At 51.3% G+C, this 27,090-nt stretch overlaps 1 protein-coding gene across 1 annotated transcript; it reads left to right on the top strand.

Annotated features, from left to right (window-relative positions):
- Window positions 1-1,695: 1,695 nt before the first annotated feature.
- RAMP3 (receptor activity modifying protein 3) lies at window positions 1,696-27,011 on the top strand. Its single transcript, XM_017880306.1, has 3 exons — window positions 1,696-1,818; window positions 19,858-19,990; window positions 25,902-27,011. The coding sequence occupies exons 1-3, from the start codon at window positions 1,761-1,763 to the stop codon at window positions 26,155-26,157; spliced, it is 447 nt and encodes a 148-aa protein (XP_017735795.1). The 5' UTR covers window positions 1,696-1,760; the 3' UTR covers window positions 26,158-27,011.
- The last annotated feature ends 79 nt before the right edge of the window (window positions 27,012-27,090 follow it).

Below are 27,090 nucleotides of genomic sequence, written 5' to 3' on the forward strand. Positions count from 1 at the left end.
ACAACCCTATCCTCCTGTTCCAGCCTGTAAGCTGTGTGCAACCGCTTTTGGGGCTGTGGGACTGAGTGGGGACTAAGACTCTCCTGGAGAGAGCTATAGGGCCGAGTCTGTGTGGGATGTGGGTGGACACCCGGGCCTGGACCGTCCTCTTGGTTTGTCGTGGCTGGTGTAGGGTGTGTGTGTGTGAGCCAGTCCCCTGCTGCCCTGGTCGGTTTGTTTTATGACCCCTGGCCTGTGGGCACCAGCAGTCTCACTGGAGGCTCTGTGGCCACCCCTGCACTGCTGCCCACCCCTCAGGCAGAAGGCAGGACAAATGATCAATTTTAATTAGTTTTGATTCCTTTGAATTAATTCTGGCTGCAATCAGAATTTCTTCAGTAAAAAAGCACAGAAAGTTCTGCTCCCAAATAAGGGTCTTGTTAAATAAAGTGGGTCTTTCTAAGCCAGGAGGTCAGCTCAGCTCCTGGGAAGGTAGCAGTACCTACGGCTCAGAGGAGTGGAGGGCTCTTCCCTGTGGGAGCCTGGGCCTGTGCCCCAACCTCAGACCAGCATGTGCCCCCAGGGGTGGGGGTGGGCCCTGGAGGGCAGAGAGGTGCCTCTAGCTGGCTCTCGGAAGTCCTGGCCAGTGATAATTCTGCAGACACCATCAAGTGTCCACTGGAGCCAGGGCCTGTGCTAGGGGCTGAGGATGACAGAGGCAACCCATCTGGCTAAGTGACCTGTGGCTGGAGAAACTGAGGCCTTCCTTCCCCTCAGGGACGCTGATACTCTCTGAGGCCAGGTCTTTGGGGGCGCCAGATACTCTTGTCCCTCGGTTTGCTTGTGGCTTGGTCCTTGATGTGTGATATGTCTCTGTGTGTAGCTGCCACATCCTCCAGTCTCTCTCATACACACTGTTTCCCAAGCACACACTCACAAACACACCTTGTCTCAGACTCAAACTCACACATGCCACAGACACACCATACATCACACACTCCATGCACACACATGCATCTACACATACCCCACATGCACATCACACACATACTCTATGAACACCACACACACACACATACACACGCACACACACACCCTAACCTCCTTCATGCACTTTCCTGACCCTTGGAGACCTGGCTCCTAGATGTGTCTCTGCTCAAATGTCCCCTTCCTGCCTGGGGGCAGCTCTGGACTCTGGTCTACTTTCGGCCAGGGCACATCTAGCCCACCCCCAGGTCCACCTTCCTCCAGTCTACCCGCAGCCTCCTCTAGGCCATCATCAGCCAGCGCTTCATCCTCACCTCAGCGCCCTCCCTGGTCTACCCCCACAGTCTGCCCCCCAGCCTGGACGGAAGTTCCCCAAGTCCTTCCAGCCTGCAGTCCAGCTTACTATCAGCCGGCCCCCACTCTCACTCCAGCTCACCTCCCAGCCTGCCCCTGCAATCTGCTCCCAAAACGCTCCTTTGCAGCTCAGCACCCCCGTCCTGCCCTCAGAGCCGGCACCCCCCCAGCTAGTCCCCAGCTCGAAACCCAGCCCTCACCCCACTCTCACCCCCGCTGAGATTCCAGCCCAGACTCCAGCCGCCCCCGTCCCTCCCACCCGGCGCGCCTGCAGGGCCTGCACCCCACATCTGGAGGTAACGGGCACGACCGGAGGCGTGGTCTGGGGGGCGCGGCCTGGGGGCGGACTCCCTGAGGCCCCGCCCCACCCCAACCCCATCCGGGCGTCCCCGGTTGCACCCGAGCCGGACCAAGCGTGACCCAGCCGCGGCCGGCCAGCCATGGAGACTGGAGCGCGGCGGCGCCCGCAACTTCTCCCGCTGCTGCTGCTGCTCTGCGGTAAGGGGGCGTCGGCCCGCACCGGAGGCGCCCCCACTCCCCGGAGTTCATGGGACCCGCGTGGACCCGCGCCTTCCCGCACCTGCGCCGCGGTCTTTCCTTTCCCCCTGAGCTCGGGAGGGGCGCACAGTGACCCTGGCGGGGTCCCCAGGCTCTGCGGGAGGGTTCATCCGGGAGAAGCTGAAGGCGAAGAACTCTGGCGGGCCAGGGAGGCACAGGGTCCCCTCCGGGCTCTTCTGCCGGTGGGGTCCGGCAACCCCCGCTCCTCCTAGTTGTGATATCCCCCCACTCCCCAGTTCTGGGGTCGCCTCAGGGTGGGCGAGAGAGGAGGCGGACCAGGTCTGGCTGTCCCCCTCCAATGGGACATGGGTTCATGCTCCCTGGCCAGAAAGGGGACCAGGCTCGACTTCTCAGCAGACCCTCCCAGTGTTTGCCTGGCCAGAGTGAGATTCAGAGAGAGGTAAAACTTGCTCATGGTCCCAGGCTGATGTGTCAGAGGTGGGACTGGAGCCCACATCTGCCCTGGATGCTGCTGTGTCTGGAAGGAAGGAGCTGGGTGGGTTCCTCTTGAGTGAGGACCGGCTCAGGGGGACCAGCAGGGAGGGTGCTGGCCTCTGGGGCTTCTTTGAGAATTCCAAACCTTTTTCCAGAAAGCATTTGATGCTGCGCAGGGCTGTGGGGATGCGAAGTCTAGCAGTTGTCTACTCAGCAGGGAGCTTTGCTGTTTTCTATTTTGATTCAGTTCGTGCGACCTTTACTAATGCAGCCAGTAGTCCAGCCCTTGACTGGACTCTTCTGGTCTGGGTGAAAATCCCGATCGTGATCCCAAGATTACAAAGCACTCCCTGGCCTCAGTTTCCCAGCTGTAATGTAGATGTAATCATAGCAACCTGCAAAGGGCTGCTGAGAGCATCAGTCTGATTCCATTCAGTTTAGTCCCTATCGTCTTGTGTTGGGCATGGGCTTGTGAGTTGGAAGGATTCATGCTTCAACAAGGGGAGGTGTAGGAAGGCACCCACCAGTGACTGCACTGGGCCTCATGAGGCTCACTCACAGCACCCAAAGATGGAGCGCCATAGTGTGTGTGCCTGTGTGTGCAAGCATGTGAACATGGTACCACCATTTTTATCACTAAATGATGTCCTGCTACCATGTTACCTGTGGTCACATTGATTTTGCTGAATCAAGTGGGCCCAAGGGCTGTGGCTGGATAGCAGTAACTCTGGTGAATCAAAGACTTGGAGGTGGCGGGCTGGGGGCAGTGGCTCACGCCTATAATCCCAGCACTTTGGAAGGCCGAGCAGATCACGAGGTCAGGAGTTTGAGACCATCCTGGCCAACATGGTGAAACCCTGTCTCTACTAAAAATACAAAAAATTAGCCAGGTATGGTGGTGCATCCCTGTAGTCTCAGCTACTCGGGAGGCTGAGACAGGGGAATCGCTTGAACCTGGGAGGCGGAGATTGCAGTGAGCCGAGATCGTGCCATTGCACTCCAGTCTGGTGACAAAGCGAGATTCTGTCAAAAAAAAAAAAAAAAAAAAAAAAAAAAGACTTGATGGTGGTGATTGGCCAAGAAGAGGCCCATAGATTTTTGGCACTGGAGGTTCCTTGGAGGTTATCTGACCTCCATGCTCTTACCTACTCTTCATAAGGAAACAGAAGTCTGGAGGGTTGAGAGGAAGTTGCCCAACCACAGAGAACAGGGGCAGAGGCACCCAGAATCCACAGCCTCCCAAGGTCGACTGACCATGGCCCATGGTAGCCACTTGACAGTCTGATCGATGCTCTTTCTGTCAAGGATGGGGAGAGCGCCTGTGTTTCATTTCCAAATGACTAGCCACAAAAGCCCTTTCTCGCGGAAGTGCATCTGTTTGGCTGTTTATCATCTCTCGGCGTCTGGAAGTCCCTGAGACAAAAGAAACACAGGCCGGCATGTTCTTTGTTTCCCGATGAAACCAACCAAAATGGATTTCTATTTTGATTCAGTTCCTGCGACCTTTACTAATGCAGCCAGTAGCTTGATTGGCAATGACCCTCTTTTGTGGTGTTGCCAGGAATCTGTCTTTACACCATTGTTCTAACATTGGGTGGGTTGTCAGGTTTTGCTGGGAGCCCCTCAAGCCTCATGTGCACTAGAAATGAGCTTCCTGGGAGGACACTTGGTTTCTCAGGGTGCCTGCCTTGTGCAGGCCCAGGGCTGGTGCTGTCACAGGCATCCTCATAGCACCTCCATGGGCAGGGAAGTGATCTCAGAACACCTGCCTGAGGATGGCATGTGGTCCTCAAAGGCACATTTACAATCTGCCCAGGCCAGGTCCTTGTGATGGGGCTTGTGGAGGTTCTGGGGTATGCAGAGATTTGGGGCATGCAGAGATTCAGGGAGGGGCATGTTGTCAGGGACCCCTCCTTCTCTTTAGATAGCTGTGTCACCTGGGTGGGTGTTTGTAGAGTCCTGGGGGAGGGGCTGGGCAATGCCCTGGCACTGGGGGTGGTGTGGAATTGATGCTATCTTTGCCTGGCTCAGTGGGGGAGATCAGGGGCTCAGGGAGAATAATAGTTGCCTGAGGGTAATGGATACTTACCAGGACCTTGTCCCAGAACTGTGTTTCAGAGCATCATGGTTAATGTGAAAATGCGGCAGACGCAGGCCCTGTGTAGGGAAGTGGGCTGTAGGAACAGCCACGACTTGGGCTGGCTGCAGCAAATACCTCCTAGGAATGGGCTCGGGGGGAGAAGGCAGTGGTTCAGATTCGTTCTAACTTGCAGGATGAGGAGGAAGGAAGGAGAGGAGAGGAAACAGGGGATGTAGAGGAGGGTAAAGAGGGACGGGGGAAGGAGGAAGAAAGGAAGAAGAGGAAGGAGGGGGAGGCGGAGGAGGAAGAAGAATTGGGCTGGGTCTCGGTCTGATAGGTGACAATCAGAGCACGCTGAGGGGGGACCAGGCCAAGGGGTCCAGATCTAGGGGTTCAGATTCAGACCTAGGGGTCCAGGTGGGCCAGGCTGCAGGTGTGGGCACTGGCCAGGAGGGACAGTGTGGGGCTAGCCTGGCTCGTGCCCACTGGGATGGTGGGCCGAGCTCAGGAGACCCACCCAAGGGTTCTGAGAGAATCTGTTAGGGAATGACGCCAGGCCCAGGGATGAGGACAGGAGCTGGATGTGGAGAGCAGCTAGGCGAACCTTCAGAGTCCAAGGCAGGGGCAGCTTTAGGGTGGAGGTGCACAGGCCTTAGTTCTCATCTGGCTCCACATGGTCCCTGGGGCTTGCATCCCTTGGTCACTTATGCCAGGGCTGTCTTTTCACCTGCAGGCAGGTGCAGTTGAGCAGGGTGGCAGAGGGAGGCCTTGGGAAAGTTGCTTTCTTTTGGGCCTCCATCGCCCCATCTCTAAACTGAGGGAGGTGATGAAGAAGGCATGATGTTTTTCAGGCCCTTCCCAGGATCAATGCCGACCTGTACTCCAGAATCTAATGCAGAGCCCAGGCTTGGCATGGGGCTTGGAAATGCCCACTGGGAGAGAAGGAAAGGAAGGTGGGGGTTGGGGGCCAGGGCTAAGTGTGGCCACTCCAGCCAGGAGCCCTCAGGGCAAGGAGGTAAGCCTTGGATGAAGCCCTGCTTGGCAGACCAAGGGTGGGAATTGGAGTGAGGGTGTCAGTCTGAGGCAATGGTGACATGCCACCTGGAGACAGCTCTGTGGGCAGGTGCCCTGGCTTTGAACCTTGACTCCCCTGCCGTGTCTCATTGAGCAGGCAGCTGACCCACCCTGCCACAGAGTTTCAGTCTTTTAAGTACCTGCCCTGTCTGGTTGTTGTAGGGCTTGGTGGGTTGGGCCACACTTAGAACAGGGCATTCAGGGAGCACTGGTCAATACTGAGGGAGGTGGAGAGCCAGGCTGAAGGGAAAGAGAAATGTGGCAAGGGTCTGCCAGGTAGGTGCCACTGGTTCCATTTCTGAATGGGGACATTGAGGCTCAGGGGGGCAAGTGAGTGAGTGTCAGGGTCAGGGGCAGAGCCAAGGTGAGCACCTAGAGCCTCCTGGCTCCTGCTTGCTGCTCTTCCATCCCCCGTGCCCTTACTCCTTGGAGTGTGGTCCTCGGACCTGCAGAAGGGGTTTGCAGAGATGAGTGCTTTGTCCTCCAAGCCTGCTGGACTGGAATCTACATTGCTTGAGGTCTTCAGGTGATGGTCTGCACATCCGAGTGGAGACACATTGCTTTCCATCTCTCAATCCCGGACCTGACCCTACATCAGAATCACTTGGGGGTTTTAACAAACATGAATTCTTGGTTTCACACTCCAGAGGCTCCCATGCAGTAGGCCTGGGCTGTGGCCTGGGTGAGCCTATTGTGCAGTCGACTCTGCTGGGTCTGTCCTATCTCTGGTGGCTGTCCTGAAAGATGACAGTGCTCAGAGGAACTAGGGATAGAGCCCCCAAGCCTCAGGGCTTTCTGGGTGGGTTCATGAATGGTGGTCCCCACCAGCCTCATAGAAGAATGGTTTCACTTTTGAGTCTCTTATTACTCATTGGTTCCTTCAAAGCACTTCAGAGTCTAGAGCTGTGCTACAAGAGAACCTGGGGTCAACAGCTTGGGACCCACAGAAATGAGAGCTGCTAGTGTCCAGGAAGGAGGCTGTGGTGATGGGGGACAGTCTGATTGTGGAGGAGGAGGGGCAGGTGCTGCCAGCAGCCAGAGGGTCCTGGAGCAGCAGCTCACAGGTGGGACAAGCTGGAGGCTGGGGTCAGCAGTGGTGGGAATAGGCAGTTGGGGCACGATGGAGACTAACCTTGACAGAGATTTTGTAGGTGCACCATGAAAACACACAGAATCAGAATCACTCTTTTTTACAAATGGGGAGACAAAGGTCCAGAAAGGTGAAGGGCCTGGTTTGGAGTTACACAGCAAATCAGAAACTAAATGGGATGAGGTCTCTGCCTTCTGGCAGATGTACCTGTGGGGCATCTGAAGGGTGCCATGGTCAAGCTTCAGAAGGACATAGGCCTCCCTTCCTGCAGAGATGGTACAGGCTACTCTTGAAGGGACACCACCTTCAGTGCTGGCTGGTGCTTGCCCAGGATTCCATGATGTGAAGCCTCAGAAGGCCTATTTGGGTTAAGTGGGAGAGTACTGTGACTGAAAACCCACTTCTGCCTTTCTATTAGACTTTAAATAAACTCTGAAGACCTGTACATCCTGCTCCAACCTTGCTCTAGGTCTACCTTTCCAAAGTCACTTCTTTCCTTTACACCCACAAAGGTGTGTACCCCGCCCCTCCACACACAGTATACCCAGCTCCACTGTGCTCCTGCCCGTGCCCTGGACACCTCTGTTCCTCTGCTGCTCATGTTTTCTAATAGCTTCCTGATTTTTATCTACTTGTTCTGTAAATTATTGAGAGAGGAGTATTCTCCAACTATCTGCTGGGTGCGGTGGCTCATGCCTGTAATTCCAGCACTTTGGGAGGCCAAGGCAAGGGACTGCTGGAGCCTAGCCTGGGTGATATGAGATCTTGTCTCTACAAATAACAACAACAAAATTTAGCTGAGTGTGGTGGCACATGCCTGTGGTCCCAGCTACTCAGGAGGCGGTGACAGAGTGAGACCTTGTCTCAAATGAAAAAAGAAGAATTCTCCAATTGGAATTGTGAAATTGTGGATTTGTCATTTTCTTCTTGTAGTTCTGTTTTTGCCTTGTGTGTTTTGATGCTGTTATTAGGTGCATAAATGTTTAGGATTGCTATGTCATCTTGATGAATCGAACCCTTTATTGTATTGAAAAGACCCTCTTTAGTAATATTTTTTGCTTCCAAACCTACTTTGTCTGATATTAATATAGCCACTCCATCTTTCTTTTGATTAGTGGTAGCAAGACGTGTCTTTTCCACTCTTTTATTTTGAACATATTTGAGTCTTTTCATTTAAAGTTGGATTCTTGTTGGCAGCCTACTGTTGGGCCTTACTGTTTGTTCTTATTTGGCAATCTTTGCTTCTTAGTTGAAGTGCTTAGACCATTTACTTTCAGTCTGATTATTGATATGGTTAAATTTAAATTTACCATTGTACCATCAATTCTTTTCCTTCCTTTTCTCCTTTTCTGCCTTCTTTTGGACTTAGTGTTTATTATTATTACTCCATTTCTTCTTCCTCTTGCCCTTCTCCTCCTCCTCCATCCTTGCTAATTGGATGTAATTTTTTGTTGTTGTTGTTACTCCAGTGGTTGGTTCAGGGTTTATGGTATACATCTTTAACTTATCAGTCTATCTTCAGGTGACATTACACTGATAGCCTAAGAACCTGCCATTTCTCCCCACCTGAACTTTGTGCCATTGCTGTCATACATTTTACTTAAACCAAAGTTATAAATCTCACAATACATGATTATTATCTTTTACAGAATTTAAACATTGAGAAAAATTCTATATATTTACTTACATAGTGAAAATTTCTGATGTCCTCCATTCCTTTGCATAGGTCTGTATTGGCTTCCGATAGGCTTTCCTTGTCCCTGAATGACATCCTAAACATTACTTGTAGTTTGGGTGTGTGGGTGATATTTCCTTTCACCTTTTGCATGTTTGAAAAAGTTTTTATTATGCCTTGAAAAGCCAGCATTATTGAGATACAATTCACATGCCCCACAATTCACCCATTTAAAGTATACATCAATATTTTTTAGTACATTCCTAGAATTTTGCAACTATCACTATAATCAACTATAGAACGTTGTTGTCACCACAGAAATAAACCCCCTACCCATTAGCAGTCACTCCCTATTTCCTCCAACTCCCTTAGCCTTAAGGAATCACTGATGTTTTCTGTCTCGGTCTCTAGATTTGCTTATTCTGCACATTTAGTGTAAATGGCATCATATAATATGTGAGGTTTTGTGACTGGCTTCTCTCACAGTAGAATGTTTTTAAGGTTCATTCATATTGTGGTATGTATTAGCACTTCACTCTTTTACATACAAATAATATTGTATCCCATGGGTATGGCACATTCTAGCCATTCATCAGCTGATGGACATTGTTTCGTCTTTTGGTTATTATGAATAATGCCGTTATGAACCTTCATGTAAAAATTTTTGTGCGAACATGTGCGGTATAAATTTAGGAGTGGAACTGTGTAGTCATATGGTAACTCTATGTTTAACATTTTGAGGAACTGCTAGACTAGTTTCCAACGTGGCTGCTTCATTTCACATTCCAATCAGCAGTAGTATATAAAGATTCCAATTTCTGCATGTCCTTACTAACACTTTTTTTTTTTTTTTTTGATACAGGGTCTCATTCTGTTGCCCAGTCTGGAGTGCAGTGGTGCAATCATAGCTCATTGCAACCCCAAACTCCTCAAGCCATCCTCCCACTTCAACCTCCCAAGTGGCTGGGGTTACAAGTGTGTGCTATCACGTCTGACTGCCTTTATGATGACGGCCGTTCTGGTGGGTGTGAGTGGTATCTGACTGTGGTTTGATTTGCATTTCCCTGATGGTTAATGATGTTGATTGTCTTTTCATGTGCTTATTGATCATTTGTATATATTTTTGTAGAAATGACTATTCATATCCTTTGCCCATTTTTAATTGGTTTATTTTTCCCTTTATTATGGAGTTGTAAGAATTCTTTATGCAACCTGGATACAAGTCTTTTGTCAGATATACAACTTGCATATATTTTCTTTCATTCTGTGGGTTGTCTTTTCACTCTCTTGATGCTATCCTTTGAAGTACAGAAGTTTTAAAATTTGATGTCTAATTTATCTATTTTTCTTTTGTTTCTTGGGCTTTTGGTGTCATGTATAAGAAGACTTTTTCTTACACAAGGGCACAAAGATTTTCTCCTGTGTTTTTCTAGAAGTTTTATTTATTTATTTTTTGAGACAGAGGCTTGCTTTGTTGCCCAGACTGGAGTGCAGTGGCACAATCTCAGCTCACTGCAACCTCCACCTCCCAGGTTCAAGTGATTCTTGTGCCTCAGCCTCCCGAATAGCTGGGTAGTCTAAGAGTTTTATAATTTAGCTCTACACGTAGGTCTGTGATCCATTTTGAGTTAATTTTCGTGTTGAGGTGAGAAGGGTCCGACTTTATTCTTTTGCAAGTGTATATCCAGTTGTCCTAGTACAATTTGTTGAAAAGAGTATTCTTTTCCTGGTGAATTGTCTTGGTACCTTTGTAGAAAATCAATTTATCATAAGTGTGAGGGTGTATTCCTGGATTCTGAATTCTATCCCATTGGTCTATTTATCTAACCTTATGCCAGTACCATGCTATCTTGATTACTGTTGCCATGTTGTAAGTTGTAAGATTGGGATGTGTGAGTCCTACAACTTTGTTCTTTGTTTTTTTTGAGACGGAGTTTCACTCTTGTTGCCCAGGCTGGAGTGCAATGGCGTGATCTCGGCTCACCGCAACTTCCGTCTCCCGGGTTCAAGCAATTCTCCTGCCTCAGCCTCCCAAGTAGCTGGGATTACAGGCATGCGCCACCATGCCCGACTAATTTTGTATTTTTAGTAGAGATGGGGTTTCTCCATGTTGGTCAGGCTGGTCTCGAACTCCTGACCTCAGGTGATCCACCCGCCTCAGCCTCTCAAAGTGCTGGGATTACAGGTTTGAGCCACTGCACCTGGCCAACTTTGTTCTTTTTCATGATTGTTTTGGCTAATTTGTGTCCCTTGCTTTTCCATAGAAACTTTAGGATCAGCTCATCAATTACTGCAATGGGCCAGCTGTGATTTTGATAGGGATTGCATTGAGTTTGTATATCACTTTAGGTAGTACTGACATCTTAACAATTAAGTGTTCCAATGTGTTAACATAGGATGTCTTCCTATTTATGTAGATCTTTTAAAATTTCTTTCAACAGGCCTGGCATGGTGGCTCATGCCTGTAATCCTAGCACTTTGGGAGGCCGAGGTGGGTGGATCACCTTAGGTCAGGAGTTGGAGACTAGCCTGGCCTACATGGTGAAACCCCATCTCTACTAAAAATACAAAAAATTATCTGGGCATGGTGGCGGGCACCTGTAATCCCAACTACTTGGGAGGCTGAGTGAGGCATGCGAATCCCTTGAACCTGGGAGGCAGAGGTTGCAGTAAGCCGAGATGGCGCCACTGCACTCCAGCTTGGGTGACAGAGTGAGACTCTGTTTCAAAAAAAAAAAAAATTCTTTCAACAATGTTTTATACTTTTCAGAGTGCAAGTTTTGTCCTTTTAGTTGTGCTTGTTACTAAGAATTTTACTATTTTGATTGTATCGAAATTAGAATTGTTTTCTTTGTTTCCTTTTTGGATTATTCATTGCTAGTGCACAGAAATACAACTTATTTTTGTGTGTTAATTTTGTACCCTGCAACTTTGCTGAGTTAGTTTATTACCTGTTAACAGTCTCTCTGTGTGTCTGTATGTTGATTCTTTTAGATTTTCTACATCTAAAATCATGTCATCTGTGAATAGAGATAGTTTTACTTCTTCCTGTCTAACTTGGGTGCCTTTTATTTCTCTTCTTGTTTAATTGCTCTGGCTAGAACTTCCAGTACTTATGTTGAATAGAAGTGGTGAAACCAGGCATCCTTGTTTTGTTCCTGATCTTGAAGGATAGCTTTGTCTTTCATCATTGGTTATGTTAACTCTGGGCATTTCATATATGGTCATTATCACGTTGAGGAAATTCCATTCCATTCCATTCCTAATATATTGAATGTTTTTTAATCACGAAAGGACATTGGATTTTGTCAAATGCTTTTTCTGCATCAATTGAGATTATCATGTGGTTTTCCCCCTTCATTCTATTAATGTGATGTATTACATGAATTGACTTTCTTATGTTGAACCACCCTTGCATTCCTGAGATAAAACCTTCTTGGTCATGGTGTATAATCCTTTTTATATGTTGCTGGATTAAGTTTGCTAGTATTGAAGGTTTTTACATCTATATTCGGAAGCAATATTGGCCTATGATGTCTTTGGTTTTGCCGTCAAGATTATACTGGCTTCAGAGAATGAGCTGGAAGATGGGGAAGTGCTGCTTGTTCTATTTTCTGGAAGAGTTTGTAACAGAAATCATTTCTGCTAATTCTTCTTTCAATGTTTGGTAGAATTTGCCAGGGAAGTCATCTATACCTGGGATTATCTTTGGGAGAAATTTTAAAGTTAAGAATTCAATCTCTTTACTTATTATAGACCTGTTCAGATTTTTGATGTCTGCTTGAACCAATTTCAGTAGTTTATGTCTTTAATAGTGTCCTAGGTTGTCATAACAAATTACCATAATCTGGGTGACTTAAAACCCATTTTGGAGGCCAGAAGAACCCAGGTGTTGGGCACTCTTTCCCAGCCTTTCCCAAACGTCTGGTGGCCCCAGGTGTTCCTTGGCTTGTAGTAGCATCACTCCCATCTCTGCCTCCATCTTCACACTGTTGTCTTCTCCCTGAGTGTCTTCACATCATCTTCTTTCTCTGTGTGTCTTTCTCTGTGTCCATATTTCTCCTTTTTATAAGAATATACCAGTCATGTTGGAATAGGTCTACCCAAATGACCTAGCTTTGACTTGATTACCTCTATAGAGACCCTATTTCCAAGTAAGGTCAGAATCTCAGGTATACTAGGGGTTAGGACTTCAACGTACCTTTTTTAGGGGAAGCACAATTCATTCCATAAAAAATCCTAGTAAGAACAAATTCTTACTAAGAATTTGTCCATTTCATTGACATTATCTAATTTGTTGGCATATAGCAGTTCATAGTATTTGCATATAATTTTTTTTATTTCTCTAACACAGGTAGTGATGTAGTGATGTCCCCTCTTTCATCCCTGATTTAGTAATTTGAGTCTCTCTCTTTTATTCCCGGTGAGTCTAGCTAAAGGTTTGTCAATTTGTTGATCTTTTAAAAGCTTTTTTTTTTGAATGAGCTTTTGGTTTTGTTGATTTTTTTCTATTTTGTAGTTCATTAATTTCTCCTCTAATCTTAATTTCTTCCTTTCTTCTGCCATCTTTAAGCTTAGTTTGATCTTCTTTGTCTGGTGCCTTAGGGTGGAAGGCTAAGTAATTGATTTGAGATCTTTCTTCTTTCTTCTTTTTATTTATTTTATTTTATTTTTTATATATTTATTTTTGAGATGGAGTCTTGCTCTGTTGCCCAGGCTGGAATGCAATGGCATGATCTCTGTTCACTGCAACCTCTGCCTCCCAGGTTCAAGTGATTCTCCTGCCTCAGCCTCTTGAGTAGCTAGGACTACAGGTGCATGCCACCACGCCTGGCTAATTTTTTGTATTTTTATTAGAGACGGAGTTTCACTGTGTTAACCAGGATGATCTCGATCTCCTGACCTCATGATCTGCCCACCCCGGCCTCCCAAAGCGCTGTGATTACAGGTGTGAGCCGCTGCGCCTGGCCTTATTTATTTATTTGTTTGTTTATTTATTTATTTTTAGAAACAGAGTCTTGCTCTGTCACCTAGGCTGGAGTGCAATGGTGCGATCATGGCTCATTTCAGCCTCAAACTCTTAGGCTCAAGTGATCTTCCCACCTCAGTCTCCCATTTGGCTGGGACTGCAGGTGTGCCACTATACCTGGCTAATTAAAAAAATTTTATTTTGTAGAGATGAAGGTTTCGCTATGGTGCCCAGGCTGGTCAGGAACTCCCAGCCACAAGCCATTCCACGTGGGATTATAAGAGTGAGTCACCATGTCCAGCCTTTTTTTTTTTTTAAGTATAAGTTTTACAACTAAAATTTTCTCTAAGTACTGTTTTAGCTGCATCCCTCTAAGTTTTGGTATGTTGTGTCTTTTATTTTTATTCCTCTCAAAACCATATCTAATTTTCCTTGTAAAATCTTCTTTGGCTCATTGGTTATTTAGGAATGTTGTTTATTTTCTACATATTTGTGAATTTCCCCAAATTCTTTCCGTCTTTGATCTCCTTCTTTCTTTCTTTTTTTTTTTTTTTGAGAAGTTTCACTGTGTTGCCCAGGCTGGAGTACAATGGTGTGATCTCGGCTCACCACAACCTCTGCCTCCCAGGTTCAAGCGATTCTCCTGCCTGAGCCTCCTGAGTAGCTGGGACTACAGGCGTGCACCACTGTGCCTGGCTAATCTTTGTATTTTTAGTAGAGATGGGGTTTCGCCATGTTGTCCAGGTTGGTCTCGAACTCTGGATCTCAGGTAATCCCAAAGTACTGGGATTACAGGCATGAGCCACCACACCCAGCCTTGTCTTTGATTTCTAATTTTATTCCACTGTGGTCAGAGAAGATTATATAATCCTTTAAAATCTATTCAGGCTTTAACAAAGTCTCATGTCTTTTTTGATTTTTTTTTCTTTTTTAAAAAATTATTTTAGTCCAATAAAAAATTATTTTATTTATTATTATTATTTTTCAAGACAAGGTCTTGCTCTGTCACCCAGGCTGTAGTGCAGTGGCATGATCATGGCTCACTGTAGCCTCAAACTCCTGGGTTTGAGCAATCCTTCCACCTCAGCCTCCCAAAGTGATGGGATTACAGGTGTGGGAGGCTTGCCACGCCTGCCTCCATTGTTTTTGACAACACCCTCAGGCATGGACTTCTGCTCTGTTCCAAATATAGTCAATCCCTTCTGCAAGAGCTGAGGAAACATCTCTCTCTCCTTACAGCCTGCCTCTTCCCCTGGGCAAGACCTGGAACTGTATTGGATTTGGGGATAGGACAATGGCCTGCTTCTACCATAATGACATCTCTGCCCCACAAGCAGGCACCCGTGAGGGAGACTGTAGTTCCTGATTTTGGCTTGCTCCTCCCAGTGTGGAGCCTCCACCCTACCAGTGAGCTGGGGTGGGGGGTTTGGGGTCCCAGTACTCTTGGCCTGCCATGCCTGGCACAGAACCTCCACCTTAGAAGTGGGGACTGGGCGGGCAGGGAACCTCAGTCCTCTAGGCCTTGTCTGCCCAGAATGAAGAGACCTCCTACAACATGGAGCTGGGAGGGATATGCCTGCTTGTACCAGGGTGAAATTGTAGCCCAGGACTGGGAGCTGGGGTAGAGAGAACCTCCACTTGTGGTTGCACCCACTGGAGTACAGGCTCTACAACCAGAGCTGGCGTGTGGAGTGGGAGCAGGTTGTAGCTCAAATATCACAGATTCTCACTATTCTTCCTGAGATGTGGTAGATTTTCTTGAATAACCTTCTTCATTTGATGTGTGCCCTTAGGATGAGCTTCTCATACCACCATCCCAGAAGGCTGTATCCGCTTGTTGAGTTTCTTTTCTTTTCTTTCGACAGAGTCTCACTCTGTCACCCAGGCTAGAGTGCAGTGGCACAATCTTGGCTCACTGCAACCTCTGCCTCCTTGGTTCAAGCGATTCTCATACCTCAGCTTCCCGAGTAGCTGGGACCACAGATGCATGCCTCCTCGTCTGGCTAATTTTTGTATTTTTAGTAGAGACAGGGTTTCACCTTGTTGGGTCTTTCTATCGAGGTTATACTTAGTTGATTTTCGATTGTGAGCTGCTCATTTTCCTTGGAAAGTTAATGATGGCAGCTATCTGAGGGCTGCAATGAGGGTGCCCCCCTCTAGAGAGGGTTTGGGCTTATTTGCTTCTGCGGGGGCCAGTCCATGGTGATCAGTTTAAACTTGGGGTTTCCCTGGGTCCATCCGGGTCATGTGAATTTGGGCTGTGAATCCACAAGAAGGTCAGCCTGTGCTTATGACCTCTCAGAGAGGGGTCCCCCTCCCTGCTCAGTGCCAGGTCCTATTCCTCCTAGTTGGCCGAGGGTGAAGAGTTATTTCTGGTTCACCTGCCTCTGAATGTCAGTTTATGGGGCCTTTCATTGGACTGCTCATCTTGGCCTTTATCCACCCCCAGTTTTCCTGGCTGGGAAGATGCCTCCAGGGCAACAAATCCATGGCCCTCTGGGTTCCGCTCCATCTAGTCTTTAGCTTGATGATTTCTTGCCATCTTGTCAGCTCCTTGATGATTTTATGAATGTATTGTTTATACTTTATCCAGTCTTTCAGTTGTTTTCAGTAGAAAGTTTGTCCAGACATCTGCCATATGACTGGACATGGACGTGTGTCTGCTTATCTTCTCTACAAGGATATAGTGAGGCTTGTATAAGGCTTTTACAAAAACCGCCGCAAGCGGTGTCCATCAGAAGCTGTGGGTGGTGCCTGGGTGTCAGGACCCTGGGCTATTGTCCAGGCTGTCGCTATCAAACTGTGGGATTTTGGGTGAAGGTGTGGCCTCTCTAACATCGCTTTTATGGAAGGAAGGACACATGCCCTGAGGTGGCTGGGGGGACCAAGTGGGCTTGTCCCTGTGAGGTCCCAGCTGTGTCTGTGGACAGCTGAGCAGGAGGTGGTGGGCAGTGGTTTTTACCCCCAAGTTTCCTAGTGCCCAGTGAGCCCTGATGGGCTTTGGGAAGCAGAGGAAACTCCAGCATGGAGCTGACTGCCCACTGGGGGAAAGCTAGCCTCTGTAGGCTTCTGCCACTTCTGATAGTGTGGGGAGGACCGCAAGAAGCAGGGCTGATCGTCCAGGGCACCTGCTTTCCCTTGGGGACTGTCAGCTTCTTTGCCCACAGCTCACACTGCTTCAACCGCTACCATCCTGGGGTCCTCACATTCATGGCACAAATGCTGCTGTGGACCTCCTGACACCAGGCCTGAGCTGGGAGGAGGGGAGATGCACATAGTAGAGCCTCGACAGCAGGGGCGCAGTGGGGCCCAGCCGCCAAGGAGAGGGGTGAGGTGGGGGTGTTGGTGGGAGCTGTGGATTTCCTCCTAGGGAGATGGGAGTGGGCACTCCCAGCTGAGGAAGTGGACAAGGCCCAGTGAGAGCAGACAGGATGGGGAGCACCTTGCTTTGGCTGGAGGAGTGAGCCAGGAGGGTCTTGGGTGCTGTGGGTGAAGACAGCAGGCTGGCATGCACAGATGACTACCCTAGAGCTGTGTGACCCTGGGAGACCTTTCTAGGCATCAGCCTCTCCATCTGTGTAGTGGGTGTTATAGTGCTCTTGGGGGCTCCTGTGATGCCTGGGACAGGTGACAGGGGCTTAGGGGCCAGGGAAAGTACAGGCTGGGTCCTCAGGGACCTCCTGACTCCCCTGGCCTCAGCAAGCCCTCACGTGTACGGCTGGCCACTGTTCCCTCACTGGCTGTTGTTCTTGGCCCGTCTCTGGGCCATTGACTGGTATCTGCTGAAGCCGTGTTGCTTTGAGCACCTGGACCGGTCCTGCTCCATGCTCCTCCTGCTACCCGGGCAGCTCAAGTCCTCTTAGATGATCCCGATGGGGCTTGTGCATTTTTTAGCCCCTGGTAGCCACTGCACCATCCCCTTCAGTGGTCTTAATGCAGCCCTGGTCATGCCCCCTTCCTGCCATTGACATCGGAGCTCAGGTCTCCTTCTGACTGTGGCTGCCTGTACACGCAGCCCCTATGTGGCCTGTGCATCTTGATAAGACTTCCTGATACTCTGTCCTGGATTCTGCCCCATCTATTATGTGCTGTATCTTCAATCACTCCCCTAGTTGGACTGAGATCCCTATGTCTTCCTCTTGCCCCCTGGACCCCAGATGGCAGGTCCTCTGAAGACAGGAACCAGACCCTCTCCCTTTCCCCTTGTCCAAGGATCCAACATAGTTTGCAACACATGATAGCGGTGGTCCAGCATGTTTTGCTAATCTTTGGATAAAATTCACTGGGTTGATAGTGGGTACTGAGCCACCATCTCCATGTGCAGACCCTGTGGGACCATGTGAGGGACCTGTGCTACATGCAGGGATGGGACAGGTACAGAATGAGCACGTGAGCACATGGCCCTTCTATGAAGAGATGTGAGCACCCCAGAGGCTCACTCAGGGGCCAGGGCCCTAAGTGGGGTATGTGGCCTTTCAGAGAAGCCAGGCCTGCAGCTGTGCTGATGAGACAAGTGAACGTGGAGGTCAGGGACATTCCAGGTGCTGAAAACCATGCAGAGTGGCCAGAAGGCCCTGAAAGACCTGTTCTGGGAGAGCCAGTCACTGACCCCATGTCCAGGGGTCGTGGTGGGGACTTCACCCAGCCTGTGTCCTTGCCATCTGCTTACACACGGCAGCGGGCCGACCACTGAGCCATAGTCTGTGTGCTTCCCATCCCCAGGGTTCCCTGGGGCCTCAAGATGCCCTGGGTCCTGGGGAAGCTTGCATGGACAGAAGGGGAGATGTGAGTGCCTACACAGGCTTCTGGGACCTGCGAGTCCCCTATCCGACTGTACCAGTTGTGACCCCCAGGGGCCCTTCTCAGTGCTGTCAGCCTGTATTCTGAGGTATAGGTTTGGGCAGTCACGAAGGGAAGAAGGTGCCTTGAGTCTGGGAACCCATGACCCTGAACAGCTGGCAAGTCCTTTTGTGTTCTCCTCTGTGGGATTCCAGTTAACACCTGTCCTCCGTATGTGCTCCAGGTGTCCTGCTGCAGGTGGGGGTGGGCTGAGCATGCCAGTTCCCTTAACCCTGGGATCTGGACCCCTCCAGCCTTCCTTTGGCCTCAGACAAGCCACTCCCTTTTGCTGGCGTCAGGCCCTTGTTCAACCAAGGGGCTCCCAGGATCTTCCCTAATGTTAGGATTAAGCAGGCTAGGCCTCTTGAGGAGTGTCTGGGGTGCTGTGGTCTGGTGGAGCAGGTCACTGCACCAGAAGGTGGTCCTGTCTAAACGTGCCATTTCCATATTAAAGTGACTTATTCAGCACTTGCTCAGTGCCCATGGTGAGCCACACACACGGAAGAAGATCAGACTCTGAAATGCCCACTGCTTTCCCTATTATTGAGCCAAGACTTATTGAGGGAATGAATGAATGATACATTCCTGGATGGTGGCACTAAGCATTTCAGACCTAAGTTAGCCAGCTCAACCTCCTTGTGAGGTGGGGCCTGTATCCCTCATCTTGCAGATGGGGAAACTGAGGTTGAGCTGGTAACCAGTGCAGTGTGGGTGTGAGCCAGGTCTGTCCCATGTCAATCTGGAACCATTTTCTTGTCTGCTTCTTCATGGTATTTCCTCTAGCCCAGCACCGGCCGCCGGAACACAGATGACAGGGCTGTGTACACACATGCACATGTATACATACACATACACACTAAGACATAGATGGCAGGGCTGTGTACCTACACACACACATGCACACACACCAAGACACAGACAGCAGGGCTGTGCATGCGCGCGCGAACACACACACACACACACACACACACACACACACACACCCCAGACACATATGCCTGGGCTCTCTCTTGAGTATATGATGAGCACCAAAGCAGAGGTCAGGTGAGGGAAGTTTAGGAGCAGGGAGGTCCTGTCATCTGGAAATGGGATGACCATGGAGACAGCCCCTGCAGGACAGGGGGCGCTGCTCAGTGGGAGGGAGGATGTTCCCCATGGGGAAATGTGTGGAGCAAAGGCGTGAGGTGGAAGGGGAGGGGATGTTTTGGTGGGCAGAGGTTGGGAAGGGCAGTGGAGAAATCCTGGGACAAGCAGCCTGTGTCAGACCCTGAGAAAGTCCAAAGGACTCATTCCCATTGCTGGCAACAAGAATTCCTGCAGTGGCCTCAGCCCCTCGTCTTTCCCAGAATCAGAGGGGGGCTTTGACTGGGAGAGAGTGGTCCCTACTGGCCTGGAGCCCTCCTCTGCTGCCCCTGCAGGCATTGGGATGGTCCCCAGGATGTTCCCAGGCTCCTGGGACTCCTAAGCTGGAACTGGAGCCTCTTTGCCAGCCCTGATCCGTCCGAGACCCTCTCACCACCTCCCAAGGAGTCTGGCCCAGGGTCTCACTGCCTGATCCCTCCCTGTGTCACTGCCTGTGAGGTGGTAAAGTGAAAAGGTGGACTTGTCCTGTCTTGGGGACAGGTCCCTGTGTGGAGCCTCCTTTCTGCACTAACAGGTAGGTCAGGGTGGAGGGTGGAGGACCCCACTGGAAAGGTCTCAGACTTGCAAATGGAGCGTTGTTAGTGAGTCCTCAAGTTATGGCCCCTCGGGCCTCCCCTGTCCTGGCACCTCCAGTGTGAACTGCAGTGGAATTCTCACGACTGTCCCCTCTCTAGGTGGGTGTCCCAGAGCGGGCGGCTGCAACGAGACAGGCCTGTTGGAGAGGCTGCCCCTGTGTGGGAAGGCTTTCGCAGACATGATGGGCAAGGTGGACGTCTGGAAGTGGTGCAACCTGTCCGAGTTCATCGTGTGAGTGCCACTGCTGGGTGTGGGATTTGCTCTGACCACAGCGCTGCCCACTGCCCAATCACTGTCTGACTGCAGCCTGACTGCACTCTACCCAAGGCCTCACCCATGCCCCACCCACAGCCCACTGTAGGCTGCCCATAGCCCTTTCATGTGCTGCCCCACACTTTGCCCAGGACCCCAACCACACCCCTATTCACACTCTGCCCTTGGTTCTTGGCTCTGGCCACCCCACCCGCATCCCGCTGGCACATCACTCATGGCCCCACCCGTGCCCCACCCCTGCCCACGGCATTTGTGCTTCCCACACCCACAGCGCATTCCCAGCTTCCTATCCCCCATTCCGCATCCTCACTCTGATGTTATAGCAATTCTACACTGTGTCTCTGCTTCTCCCTCTCCTCTGTTATTTGGAAATCCTCCCCATGCCTGCTTTTCCTCCTGTTCCAGATTAGTGCCATGCCCTGGGAATGTCCAGTTCGGGGGTTCCCTGGCCTGGGGGTGCCCTGTCTGGGGGGTGCTCTGCCTGGAGGGTGCCCTGCCCAGGGAGTGTCCAGTTTGGGAGTGACCTGGCCTGGGGCTGGTGCTACCCTACCCCGGGGGGGTGCCCTGGCCTGGGGGATGCCTTGTCTGGAGGGTGTTCCGCCTCTCCTTCCAGCCGGAGCTGGGTGGACATTGTTATGTGTGTTTTTCTTACAGTACCAGTCACAGCTGGATCTGTTCTTAGTGGTCAGAGGACTTAGAGGAATTGGGTTCCAATGGTTTATACCAGGTGCAATTGTGGACAACACCCCATAGTGAAGGGAGGGCCCCTTGTTCTAGAAGCTTCCCAAGTTTTTTATCTCCTTACCTTCTTGGAAATCACTCATGGCCTCACAGTCCTCTGCCCCACCCCACTCCACTTCTGGCTTTGCAGTCTTGTGCCACTCCCTGGTGGCTGCTGCCAGACTCAAACTGTGCTGGCCTCATGCTTTTGCATGTTAGCACCCCAGCCTCTGCCCTCTGTAGAGACACTGACCATGGCCCTGCCCCAGGAAGCCTCCCCGGCCCTGGCCATTCTGGTGGCCCAGCAGATGGGGGCTCCTTGAGGCTGTCACATCTGCAGCCCCACTGCCTGGGGGAACTGCTTGCTGAACCAAGTGGAACAGAATTCTGAGTCTGCTGGGAAGAGGTGCTGGGATTCAGGAAAGGGTTTTGCAGGCTCCTCCTGGTCCTCAGTGAGCCTGGACACAGGCGTGAAATGGCTGCACCCGGCACAGGTGGGGGTGGAGTCAGGGAGGAGGAGGTCATAGCTTCATAGCTTCTGGTCTCGCTCCTCTCTGTAACCTGCTAAAGCCTTGGTAAAGAGACTAAATAGAGATGTCCAGCCCTGGGTTGGGAGGACAGGAGTGGAGGCAACCCGATGGGCATTTGGAGTCAGTGAGTGAGTGGGCAAGAGCCACTGACTGAGTGCCCTTGGTGAAGTCAGACCTGATGCTGGGAAAGGGGAGCTGGGAACAGCCAGGTTGACACTGCAGAGGCCTCCTGAGACCTGGCTGGCAGCACCAGCTCCGAAGAGAGTGGCAAGAGTGGCTGAGAAGCAGTGAGGTGTCCAGAGCCCTCTTCCACCCCAGCTGGACACTGGAGGTGTATTCTTGGAGCTGGTGACACCAGGGTTTCTGGGTCTCCCTGTGTAATTGAGAACGTGTCACGGTGTCCCAGAGAGGGAGGCTGGAGAAAGCGGCTGACATGCATTGTCTTTTGCCACTGGGTCCAGGAGGGTGGTCTAGGGTAGGATTGGAGCTGTCCTTTCTGAAGAGTGAGACCAGCCAAGAGAAAGGACCTAGAAGCAGTGACCCCCCACCAACTTCTGGAAGCTCTGGGAACAAGCTCTTCTGCAGGGTTGCAGTGTCTCATCAGCTCTCAGTCCTACTCTCCGTCACAAGTGTCCAAGCAGCGTCCCTGGACATCTGATCTAAGGCTCTGACCCTGAAGGACAGAGACCAGAGAGATGGAAACAAGCAACCCCGGGGGCCATGCACCAAGAAGAAAATGCCAAACATCACGACTGGTATCTTCAGAGGGCAAACAACTGTCTCTCATGTGATGAATGAGAACAAAGAAAGAGCCTTAGAAATGGAGGACACAATAGAAGTGAAATGGAATAGAAAGGTTGGAAGGGGGCCGGGCGCGGTGGCTCAAGCCTGTAATCCCAGCACTTTGGGAGGCCGAGACGGGCGGATCACGAGGTCAGGAGATCGAGACCATCCTGGCGAACACGGTGAAACCCCGTCTCTACTAAAAATACAAAAAAAACTAGCCGGGCGAGGTGGCGGGCCCCTGTAGTCCCAGCTACTCGGGAGGCTGAGGCAGGAGAATGGCGTAAACCCGGGAGGCGGAGCTTGCAGTGAGCTGAGATCCGGCCACTGCACTCCAGCCCGGGCGACAGAGCGAGACTCCGCCTCAAAAAAAAAAAAAAAAAAAAAAAAAGAAAGGTTGGAAGGGAGATGTTGAGGAAATCTCCCCAGAATAGGAGAGACAGAGAAGATGATTAGGAGGTCAGTGGTCAGTCCAGGTGTAACATCAAGATAGTAGGAATTCTAGAAAGAGAACAGAAGAATGGAGGGATAAAGGGCCCTTGCCAGGGGCTGAGGGCATGAGCTTGCAGCCGGCGAGGGCTTGCCCAGTGCTGACACGAGGGAGGAAAAAGTCCCGCATGGACCCTGGAATATCAGAGCTGCAGAAACAAAGGAAAACTTCTACACCTATCCAAAAGGAGGAAAAAAATGAGCTCCAGGTTGGAGATGAGGGGATCAGAGGCCTTCAGGCTCCCTACAGCAGCCCTGGAAACCGAGGACTGTGGGATGCAAGGACCTGAGAATTTCAGACTGATTTCTCGGCTAGTGTGCTATTTCCCGCCAATTTGTACAGTAAATAGAGAGAAACGAAAATACTGTCAGACGTGTGGCATCTCCAGCATCTTATTCCCACATACCTTTCTCGAGCTCTGGCAGCTGTGCACCAAGATGTGGAGCAAACCACGACAAAGGAAGCTGTGAGATTTGGGGAGCAGAGCCAAGGCAGGAGAGGGAAGCCTCAGGGAGGGCAGTGCCCCAGCGTGGCAGCACGCACTGGGTGGAGGCGGCCTGGCCCACGTGGAGGGCACCCGATGCTTATCTGACACGGCGACTGCCTGCCCATGCCCTGTAACCCAGCTCAGTCAAGAACGAAGGACACCCCTCCCTTTCCCGTGAATGTTCATTCTGCTTTGGTCCCCACTGAAGCAGGGTGGGCCTTGGTGAGCTTAGTGGAGAGGTGGCTTGCTCCCCTCAATAGGACTGGTCCACATGACGGCCCCATCAGAGTCATGGCTGGGAAGACCCTATTCCCCAAACTCGCCCATGGCCTGCCTGTGGCCTTCCCTGGGGAAGGGTCTCATTGCCCCTCGGGGCAACCGAAGTGTGTACTCCCCTGGGAACCTCCCTCTAACAGCAGCAATGGGCTCCTTCTGTACCCAGTTAAGGAGCATTGCTATGGGATTTCCAAATGCAACACTGTGTTGCCTGGGAACACACACTCAAGTGGTGAAACCTAAAGCAAGGTGGGCAAACCCCCCAGAGGTGGATCGGGGGAGAGGGAGTCTGACTGGGGGGTTTGTCCAGCTTCCAGTCTGCTGGGTTCCTCTCCTTCCCATCCTGGGCTGTGGTGCATCTTTTTTAGGGAGAGTGCTTTCGGGAGCCGGACTGAAGGAGGAGTGGGGAGGCCCCAGATTATCCAGGGGATGAATAAATCATAAATAGTTCCCAGTTTTCTAGAGACGCACTGAGTGTGGGCTTCTCTAGAAGTGTGACAAACATGCAGATTTTGTGGATCCACAGAGATGGGTGCTGTGCTCAGCTCTGCCCCAAACCTAACAGCTGGGGTGGGCTCACCTCATGACCTGCTCTGTGCCAGGCACTTGCTGGGGCACATGGACCTCAACTCATTTGGTTCTCTCAACCACCTGATTGGATAAGTGTTATTAAACCCACTTACAGATGAGGAAACTGAGGTCTAGGGAGGTTAAATGACATGGCCCATATCACAAAGATGGTGAGTGGCTGAGCTGGAGTTGGAGAGGCCCCGTCATGTTGGCTCTGCAACCTGAGCCTGGAGCCACTGTCCATGCTGTCTTCTGGGATTACCTCTGCTCCGTGGGCTTCTCCATGTGGCCTAGCTTTGGCTGGGAGTGGGGTTTGGGAACAGCAGGGCTTTCAGCCCTGCCTCACCTCCTCTTGGGACAGTTCTGGGGCTGCACATCACTCCTCTTGCTCTGTAGACTCTCTGTCCACAGAGGGTCTTCTCCAGGGTCTGTCTGGCTCATCTCAGGCCTGGGGATGGTTGTTGGGGGTGGCATTCCTGGGTAGCAGTTCAGTGGAATGACTTCGGAGGCACAGAGGTTACCGCATATGATTCTCATCATGCACATAGATGCTGGGAACTTCTGAAGGTGAAGGTTGTTGCACGGTGCTGTTAGACGGCTCCCCAGCTCCTGGATCCGCTGGCAGGGGGTTGGGGTGGACAGCAGGCCACTGAATCTGAGGCCCTGTGGGAGAAGCAGGTCAGGGGAGATGAGGGTTTGTCCATGGACCTAGCTGTTGAGGTGCCTCTAAAGCCTAGGCATGTCTTAGGGGCTGCATCGTGCCTGAGGCCCAGGATAGCCAACAGCTCTGTACTTGGATTCGAGGCTGTTCCTTTTGCTCTGACTGTTCTCTGCCGACACTACCTGGAAAGGCACAGGTGTGTGTCTGACCTACATTCCAAGGTGCTGAGAGCCAGCCTTGGATCAGTCAGGAGTTGGTCTGAGTAACTGTACCTCGGCTCACCAGACCCTTCCTGGGGCATGGGGTTGGGAGACCAGGAGAACCCTGGGTGGAGTGGGTCAGAGTCCCCATTTCCCACCACTTTCTGATGCTTTGGGAAATCTACGCCCAGATAATGTTCCATGCAGGAAGCAGCTCTTTCCTGTTGATGGGCCGGATCAGTGGCTCCCTCCTGGGACAGCACAGGAAGGAGGAGATGGGCTACTTTCCCATGGGGAAGCCAAGGCAGGACCCTTCACACTCCTGCATCTGTCCTCATGCAGCACAGGCATGGGGAAGTGCTGGCCCTGGACAGAGGGGTTGACATCTGGGCAGGAGTTCATCTAACTTCTTCTAGAACATCCTGAATGAGTGGCTGCCACTCTAGGCCTTGCAGACCCCAATGACAGGGAGGTCATCACCTCCACAGACTGCCCATTGGACCAGGTGGTGGCTGGGAAGTCCTTTATGCTGAGTTGACCTCTGGGTCTCTGTGGCTATAGCCCTTGGTCAGCATGAGGACTGTCCAGAGCCTGTGCTGGGTGGACATGGAGCATCATGGGTGGTTTGCTGAGTGCCCTTCCCATCTTTGATCTCATGGACAGGGGGACCGACAGAACGGGGCTCCACATGTCCTGTTAGATGGGGCGAAGGAGGCAACTTCCGAGAGATGAAGAGGCAGGGACTGGGGCTCACAGGTGTGACTCCCACTTGGCCACCACCTGGCACATGAGGGCAGGCTGACTTGATTAGGAGGTGGCTTGCCCCTGGCCTCAGAGAGACCCTCCTCTTGGGCTCTTAGGGTATCCTGGATGATGAAGGCTTTGCAGGTCCAAGCGGCCGTGATCCAGGCACCCTTTGACCCTGGAGAAGCATTGCTTGGTGTGTCCTATGGGCAGAACTGGGTAGTGCTTGGAGGTCCAGGGGAGCTGGGGTGAGACCCTGGATCCTGGGAGCTCATGGCCTCAAAGGCAGCAACTCATGGTCAAATGGGACTGGACCCAAACCACCCTACCCATCTTCCTGGTCTCAGGTCAGGTCAGGTGTGAGGGGGGATGGCGAGAGCCTGGCTTTCACTCCCTCTGCTTTTGCAGGTACTATGAGAGTTTCACCAACTGCACCGAGATGGAGGCCAACGTCGTGGGCTGCTACTGGCCCAACCCCCTGGCCCAGGGCTTCATCACCGGCATCCACAGGCAGTTCTTCTCCAACTGCACCATGGACAAGGTTCACTTGGAGGACCCCCCAGACGAGGTTCTTATCCCGCTGATCATTATACCCGTCGTTCTGACTGTCGCCATGGCTGGCCTGGTGGTGTGGCGCAGCAAGCGCACCGACACGCTGCTGTGAGGGTCTGGGTGAGATGGAGTGGGTCACACCTGGCAAGTTGGAAGAAAGTTCCCTGGAGATGGGAGAACGGATGGGTGCTGCCAATCTCCAGCTACCGTGGCCACACCCCACCTGGTCATGGGCAGACCCCTCACTTCCTGGGCTGACCTGCTCTCTCGAGGCCATCCTGCTCCCTGGCTGAGGCTTAGGCTATCCGCCCAAGCTCTTTGCTCATTCTAGGGCCAGTGGAGGAAAATGTGATAAGGCCAGAGCTTGTGTGCTGGGCACAGAAATCACCTGCTGCGTCCTGTGCTCTGCAGGCTGGGCCGGAGCCTCTGCCCGGAGGTTTCTTTGCCATTTCTTAGCACAGAATCCAGCCTAGTCTTAGCTGCAGTCTAGGTCCTGCTTAGACTAGAACTCCTGGCTTGACCCCATCTCTGGTTCCTTCCTTGGCTCCTGCCCCAGCCCTGGCCCCTGCCTACATCCAGACAGAAAGACAGGCAGGGGCTCTTGGAAGACGTTCCATGCTGTGGAAGACGTTCTGTGCTGTGAACTCCGAGCCCTCCTAGTGGGAAGACAGCTGGAAAGGCTGGGAGGAGAAGGGAGGGGCTGGGGGGTTCCCAGGAGCCACGCGTGGCCTGCAGAGTCCATTCCATCATGATGCTGTGCCCACTATGGGCTGTGTCCGTGACCAGAGGCTGGAGTGGGGGTGTGTCAGAGCCCCTCACCAGGGCTTGCTGTGTGGATGGGGCCTGGGCCTCCTTCCTACAGGGGCTCCTCTGTGGGTGAGGGGCCCTCTGGAATGGCGTACCATGAGCTTGTGGCCTCTATCTGCTACCATCTGCATTTTATCTGAGTAAAGTTACCTTCTGGAATTTCCTGTTTTATTTCATGTTATTCGGAGAGATGGTGCGTTTCTTGGGTCTGATGAGTCCCCTGTACATATTGTACAGA

Source organism: Rhinopithecus bieti, unplaced genomic scaffold (genome assembly GCF_001698545.2).
Source record: "Rhinopithecus bieti isolate Rb0 unplaced genomic scaffold, ASM169854v2 scaffold_12484, whole genome shotgun sequence".
NCBI classification, from domain to species: Eukaryota; Metazoa; Chordata; class Mammalia; order Primates; family Cercopithecidae; genus Rhinopithecus; species Rhinopithecus bieti.

Excerpts from the sequence above, each read along its gene's own strand:
- RAMP3 (XM_017880306.1), top strand. The coding sequence starts at position 1,761 with ATGGAGACTGGAGCGCGGCGGCGCCCGCAACTTCTCCCGCTGCTGCTG. Across the intron at positions 1,819-19,857 it reads GCTGCTGCTGCTGCTCTGCG|GTGGGTGTCCCAGAGCGGGC; the intron begins GTAAGGGGGCGT and ends TCCCCTCTCTAG. Across the intron at positions 19,991-25,901 it reads AACCTGTCCGAGTTCATCGT|GTACTATGAGAGTTTCACCA; the intron begins GTGAGTGCCACT and ends CTGCTTTTGCAG.